The sequence below is a fragment of the Engraulis encrasicolus genome, chromosome 8 (genome assembly GCF_034702125.1).
Source record: "Engraulis encrasicolus isolate BLACKSEA-1 chromosome 8, IST_EnEncr_1.0, whole genome shotgun sequence".
Lineage (NCBI taxonomy): Eukaryota > Metazoa > Chordata > Actinopteri > Clupeiformes > Engraulidae > Engraulis > Engraulis encrasicolus.
The window spans coordinates 54551642-54559141 of NC_085864.1; the positions used below are offsets into that span (position 1 = coordinate 54551642).

The 7500-nt window shown below is 47.8% G+C and overlaps 1 protein-coding gene across 1 annotated transcript in view; it reads left to right on the forward strand.

Annotated features, from left to right (window-relative positions):
- Positions 1-7500, forward strand: part of dscaml1 (Down syndrome cell adhesion molecule like 1) — a 281826-nt gene that overhangs the window by 243 nt on the left and 274083 nt on the right. Inside the window, exon 1 of the mRNA XM_063204745.1 lies at positions 1-161. This exon is cut by the window's left edge and continues 243 nt beyond it. Within this exon, the coding sequence (XP_063060815.1) occupies positions 1-161 (161 nt within the window). The remainder of the gene's footprint in view (positions 162-7500) is intronic.

Genomic DNA, 7500 nt, shown 5'->3' on the forward strand with positions numbered 1-7500 from the left:
CAGCAGCGTCACCACCACTCCAGCAGTAGCAGGGAGCGCCGCTTGGCCGTACACTGCGCCGCCGTGCACACGTCGGGACTGCACACCATTCCAGAAAAATACCCCTGCTTCTTATGGCATGTGGCTGGTAACTGTATTCCTGCTGTATTCTTTTCAAGAAGGTGAGTCTGGCTTTCTTTTATCTCTTTGCAATGGTTCCCTTTCTCTTTCCCTTCTGGGAATGTAGTTATTTTTAGTTTGTCATAGATTGAGAAAAAAAATTGCATTCGCGTGTTGTGCGGTTGTGCATTTGGGTGCTATGTGGGTGAGATGAAGAGGGCGAAAGGTGAAATGTTGTAGTTTCTCTCGGACTGGAGTGGAGTGGAGTGGAGCGCTGCTTTGGGCAAAGTGCATCTTGCCGCTGAGGCTCCGCTCGCCGTGGAGAGTGGGCATTAACTTTAGCCATCCCGTTCACTTGCACTGAAACGCCGTCAAGTGTGTCTATAGAAGAACTGGTGTTGTTGTGTTGAAATGTGCCCTTTCAATTTGGACCGCGATGGAGATTGAGGGGTGTTTTTGGAGAGGTTTTTTTTAGGTGAGCTGTGCTGTGTGTGTGTGTGTGTGTGTGTGTGTGTGTGTGTGTTGCTGAGCGATAGATGGTCCATGTCGGCAAAGATGGGGAGATAACAGGATTTGTATTCATGTTATGAATATGCAGCTGGCGGGTAATGAGTATGCAAAATGTCGGGAGAGAACAGGCAGGCGAGATCTCTAGATGAGATGAGATGGGGGAGCGAGAGCAGGCATCCAGTGTTCTATACCTCCAGCTCCACTTTCCACTTATATTACGCTTTTCTTTTTGTTTTTTATAAGTTGGCAAGTGCCATCTAATCATCTTTGCTGTTTTTTTTTATTCATACCTCATGTTTTGACGGTCTTTTTATGTAAAATTGTAGATGTGTTTTTTTTTTTCTTCCTCCCTCCCTGCTTGCCCTGACGCGTGTCGCGCAACGGTTGTGTTGCTGTGCTATCAGCAAGCAGATAAGAGATTTCTTTTTTGATATCCAGAGTAGATAGTGCGCTCGGGATAAGTTAAAATGTTATGTTCCAGCACAAAAACAGTTTCTAGATATGATTTTGGGGTGTTATTTGGTGAAAGAGAAAGCCTCATCCGAGGTGCCTAATTATGCCTAGTGCAATTAGGCTTCCTCCATTTTCTCTGCGACCAGATGTCGATCTTGACCACTGATTGCGATCTCGTTGGCAAACCAGGAGAACAACAACACGCTTTACACCAAAAGCAGGTGGCTTGGACTTTTATTTTCTGTTCCCACAGTGGATTTAAAACTCTTCGACAAACAATTTGGGCGGTTGATCCTCTGCCCTGACGATACTTTAGGGCTAAAAAAAAAAGATGGGGGACTGGGTGTCTATCTGATGGCTGTGGGTTGTTTGCCTCCCTCCCTCCCCTCCCTTCCCCTATTTTGCATATGGTGCATATCTGGGCAATTATTATGGTGTGCGTTTTCAACACCAAAGTTGATGTTTTGGAGTGCGTTACTGAGGAGCCAGGGTGCAAGGGAGCTCGTGTGTGTTCTCTGTTATCTTGGGTTGTCTTTGCATTGTCAAGTGTTCGGATTATAGTCGCTCTACAACGGCCCTAATCACCCGACACACTCTCTCAACAACACGAGCCTTTTGACGTATTCTGGATGCTGCGCCTGCGACAATGTGTGTGTGTGTGTGTGTGTGTGTGTGTGTGTGTGTGTGTGTGTGTGTGTGTGTGTGTGTGTGTGTGTGTGTGTGTCAGCGCGTGTGGCTGTTTTTGTTGTATTTAATTGGATTACAATGCAAATTTCGATTCTATCGCCTTGCCCCCAGACGAGGGAACAAGATGTAATGCCCCCTACCCCCGTCCCAGTGTCCCAGTGTGTGTGTGTGTGTGTGTGGGGGGGGGGGTGGTGCTTGCCTGGGTGTGCAGTCGTGTGTGTGTGCTTCTGTTTTGTGGAGGAGGGGGGCTCATTGGGCCGTAAAGTGCATTGGAGAGGGCTGTGGGTAATAGTAATAGCATCCCGATGGACCGCCCGCCCGCCCGCCAACTTCTGCTTTTCTGCCCCCTTTTCTTTCTCTCTTTTTGTGCAATTTAGTTTTTATGTCAGCAGACTGTCCTGTCCGCGTGGATTGTAAATGTGGTGCTGCTCAGATGATGCGATACAAATAATACACGTGTTGTTTTCGCTCATGCAGGCCTAGTGCGTTATGGGGAAGTATAAACTATACTCTCCAATTATCATACATGCATATGCATGTGGACTGCGTATTTTTGCGAGGTAGGGCCGCGCCTCCTCCAATATTTCCCCCCACTTTCAAGGAATCCTGCACGGCACCGGAGTCAAAAACACACTGATACCACAGACACACACACGACTTAACTGATTAGATTTTATCAGACGACCCAGACGAGATGTTTTATCCGTTTTTCGGATCGTTTGGAAGTGTGGTGTGTGTCATTCTCAAATTATCCATCACCCCCCAGATAGGCTGTCTTGGTGTGAGTGTGAGTGTGAGAGTGTGTGAGAGAGACGTGACCCGGACAAGTTCAAGCTTACTGCCCACCCCCCACCCCTCCGCACACCTGAACCCGGGGCTGGGATGAGGCGGGGGAGAGGGGGTGAGGGGTAGAGGGGGTGAGGAAGGGGGGGTGTGGGGGCATCTCCTCCCCGGTGGCGGTGTCTGGAGGCCGGATCTGGAGCCGTGTGGGGTGGTGTGGTGTGATGATGGCTGGATAATGACAGATGCACCATCGCTGCTGCAGTATTTGACAATATGAAAATTCATATTTTTTTTGTTTTTTTTTAAGAAGATCCCTCGTCTTTTGCTGGCCTATGTGTATTTGCGTGACATGCATAATAATAACAATAAAATGAATACTCATTATAATTTTAATTATTACAAATAATAATGCTCTGTGATTTGATTTTAATTTAATTTCTTTTTTTCCATAATTGTGATACATTCATTCCTTTAATTGAAACAATTGTATATGCAAATAAATTCTATCTATAGGCCTACATGCTCGAAACGATTTTTCATCATCACTGCATGGCGACAATAATACCTCAGTCCCACGCACAAAAACACACAATTGTATTACATCTGTCGAAAGCCCAGAAAAGGCCTCAGCCATCAAACTATTCCACTATTTACTCTTTATAGAGAAGAGAGATTGCTGTGTGTTTAAACTGTGCTGTTTCGAGTGTGTTTTTAACAGTTCAGCCCCTGCGCAATGCATCGTTTGCTTCCCTATTCATTGCGCCGCGCATGTTCATCGCCTCAACAGCCATCTACATGCAGTTAGAGAGAAAATGGAGGATGGCCTCGCTGTGTGTGTGTGTGTGTGTGTGTGGCTGTTGCTGTGCCTGTGTGTGTGCGTGTGTGGTTGTTGCTGTGTGTGTGTGTCTGTTGCTGTGTGTGTGTGTGTGTGTGTGTGTGTGTGTGTGTGTGTGTGTGTGTGTGTGTGTGTGTGTGTGTGTGTGTGTGTGTGGCTTTGACTGCGTGTGTGTTGGGAGTCCAATATTTATTTTAAGGCTCAACAGTCGTCAGGTTCGTCGGATGTGTGTGGCGGCTGGCATAATACCCATCTGATCTGATCCGCTTTTCTGAACATTTGCCGAAATTAAAATGTGATTGAAAGAGGATTGCCACGTCCGAATCAACCCTGTTTACAGCCACATTTATTATTATTATTATTATTATTATTATTATTATTATTATTATTATTATTATTATTATATTGTTTTTATTTTGTTACGGTTTATTCATATTCATGTATAGGCCTACACACAATTATCCTGCGTTGATTTCAGTGTAGGCTATATAATTGTTATAGGCAAGAGCATAGAAAAGGAAAAAAACTTCAGATATTGTACAGCCTAAATGTGCTTGGGATATTCACCTCCAAACTGGTAGCAATGTCACCTCTGTATCCCACCCCCTGTTTTCCCTCGGCCTCCTCATATAAAAATATGTAAAATTGCTTCTACTTCTAGTTTTTTTTTTTTTTTTGCTCCAAATCCCTTGCTCTTCCCAGCTGCACAATTAGCGCGGAGATCTGCCGCATCCCCCACTCTAAAAGGAAATCAGGTCATTGGACATAAGGCCGACATTTATTTCTATGAAAACGCCATCTCTCTCTCTTCCCTTCCTCCCCCTCCCTCCGTCTCTCCCTCCCTCACCCACTTTCTAATCTCTCTCTCTCTCTCTCTCTCTCTCTCTCTCTCTCTCTGTTCCATTGACGATTTTCCTTGGAAATACAACCGTGTTTTTGACTTTTTTTCTGTTACCCACTGTGGAACGGCATAATAACTTGGGCTGCGGGAAAATCAGCCAGTGCCACTTTGTTTTGTAGTTGAACCATCAAGGAGGCGAATGTTTTTAATCGTTAAAGCTCAAATATGTCACGGGCGTGATGTGTTCATTTTAGATATTTCATGAAATAAATTGTGTATCATCAAACAATAAACCAGAAATGTCCTCGTCATGCCCATTATCCCCCAAGGGAGCCACTAGAGCCGACAGGGTGAGGCACGAGGCATGTCAAAAACAACTGTCCTCGTTTTACACTGCTGGGGACTCTCTCACCCTAAAGCTGGACGTTAACAGTTTTCAAGTTGATGTATTGCCTCCTTCAACCCCTCTCTCTCTCTCTCTCTCGCTCTCTCTCTCTCTCTCTCTCTCTCTCTCTCTCTCTGCTGGCTATTTTACAAAATCACCGTTATTGTGCCATTGAAAAGCGGATGTATTGACGCGCGTGGTGCCAACCCCTCTGCTGGCGCGCGCGCTCTCACTCACTCTAGCGCGGGAAAATAACCCTCTCTCGCGCCATACCTGTCATTTTATTTTCAAGAGCGGTCAAAATAAATACCTACTTGTCAAGCCTCGCGTGTGAGTCAGTCGGCGCCTTGCTCCGGTGAACACCACCGCGCCTGTGTATTTCCTTGTTCAACGTGTCAGTGAGTTATGACGGGGCAAGGGGTAAAAAGCCAAAAGACTAAAGAGGTGGGCTACGTTACGTTACGTGCTTCGTGAAACAGACACCTGGGAACTATGCTAGAAAAAGAGGACCCCAGGCTCTTCTATTAGATGATTTACCTCCTAAATTAACCTGGTTTACCACAGGCTCTTCTATTAGATGATTTACCTCCTAACTTAACCTGGTTTACTCCTGAACCAGCCTCTGTGCGCCCTCAACGTGTGAGTGAGTGAGTTATATCGGGGCAAGGGGGTAAAGCCTAAATATGGGGGGTTACGTTATGTGCTTCACGCAACAGACACCTGCGCCCTGCTCCGCGCATGTCCAGCTTATCTGAAACAAGCACAGCCGCGCTCTGCTGACAGACAGGGGCAGCACGGGGAAAGGGGTGGGGGGGTGGGGGGGGCTGAGGCGAAGTAGGAGAATAACAACACATCACCAGGTGGCCAAAATAGTGCAGCCTCCTCTCCATAGTCACAACTCAATTCTCTCTCCCTCTCTCTCTCTCTCTCTCTCTCTCTCTCTCTCTCTCTCTCTCTCTCTCTGGTACTTGCTAGGAGAGTATTGTTTATGCTTCTTGTGCTTCAGGCAGCAGCTGACCAAATCAACAAGTCTCTCCATCTCTCCTCCTCTCCATCTCTCCATCTCTCCTCCTCTCCATCTCTCCTCTCCCTCTCCCTCTCCATCTCTCCTCCTCTCCATCTCTCCATCTCTCCCTCTCTCCCCCTCTCCATCTCTCTCCCTCTCCCTCTCCCTCTCTCCATCTCTCCCTCTCAATCTCTCCCCCTCTCCATCTCTCTCCCTCTCCCTCTCCCTCTCCATCTCTCCATCTCTCCTCCTCTCCATCTCTCCATCTCTCCATCTCTCCATCTCTCCTCCTCTCCCTCTCTCCTCTCCCTCTCCATCTCTCCATCTCTCCCTCTCCATCTCCCCATCTCTCCCTCTCTCCCTCTCCCTCTCCCTCTCCCTCTCCATCTCTCCCCCTCTCCATCTCTCCCTCTCCCTCTCCATCTCTCCATCTCTCCCCCTCTCCATCTCTCTCCCATTCTCTCTCCATCTCTCCATCTCTCAATCTCTCCATCTCTCCCCCTCTCCATCTCTCTCCCTCTCCCTCTCCCTCCTCCTCTCCTCCTCTCCCTCTCCATCTCTCCATCTCTCCCCCTCTCCATCTCTCTCCCTCTCCCTCTCCCTCCTCCTCTCCATCTCTCCATCTCTCCATCTCTCCCTCTCTCCATCTCTCCTCCTCTCCCTCTCCATCTCTCCATCTCTCTCCCTCTCTCCATCTCTCCTCCTCTCCCTCTCCATCTCTCCATCTCTCCATCTCTCCTCCATCTCCCCCCCTCTCCCTCTCCCTCTCCATCTCTCCCTCTCTCCATCTCCCCATCTCTCCCCCTCTCCATCTCTCCTCCTCTTCATCTCTCCTCCTCTCCATCTCTCTCCCTCTCCATCTCTCCATCTGTCTCCTCCACTCTCCTCCACTCTCTCCTCTTGTCCTCTCTGGCCACTGTCTGCCTTCTTCATCCGGTGTGTGTGTGTGTGTCTGCTGCCTCTCTTCTGTCTGTTGTTGCTCCTGATCTTCTGGGTCACAGACGTGGGCGATCATCAGTCATCCTCTCTCTGATACTCTACATTTCTCTTGTCTAGACTATAGATATATTTCACGCAAAACAATATGGCTGTAAATCACAAATCATTGGTTCTTGGCTTTTGGGCACTCGTAGACTCCCTAGTGGCTAAAATGTTTTTTTTTTTTTTAAATGTCTTTTGTTGTTGTTTTTGTTTTACATCTGTGATATACAGTATAAAGTGTCAGCCCATTATTCAGCAGTAATGGACATGGCCGGATAAATGCACAGGCTAGATATGGTTGCAGCCTAGGGGCCCCCACCACCTGCCAGGGGGCCCCTGATTGCTCAAAAGTGAAAATGGCAGAATTGTGACAAGATGCGCAATGGCAAACAAATCATCTGTCGTGTTGAGTACAGTTGATAAAGATGCTATCCTTAATTCCTAGCTCGTAATTGTGACTCTATTGGGCCCCCCAGCAACCTGTAGCCTAGGGGCCCCGGGCCATCTTAATCCGGGCCTGGTAATGCAGGGTAGGCTGAGTTCCTCGGTGGGGCCACATCATATGATGTGCCGGGCCTGTCTGGATAGGGTTGAAATGCATACGTGCTATAGGCAGTGAATAGGTTGTTTAAGATATTTTGGCGGCTTTCGGGCCTTTTTATTTGTATTTTTCAAGATATATTTTTGGTCTTTTTGACTTCATGTATAATAGGACGAAGGTGGTGACAGGAAGCGAGTGGGGAGAGAGAGACGGGGATGGGCCGGCAAAGGACCCGGGTCGGGAATCGAACCCGGGTCAGCCGCATGGTAGACGAGTGCCCTACCGGTTGGCCAAGTCAGGGCCTGGGCCTTTTTTATTTGCAATAGGACAGTTGAGACAAGACAGGAAGCAAGTGGGGAGAGAGAGAGAGAGAGAGACG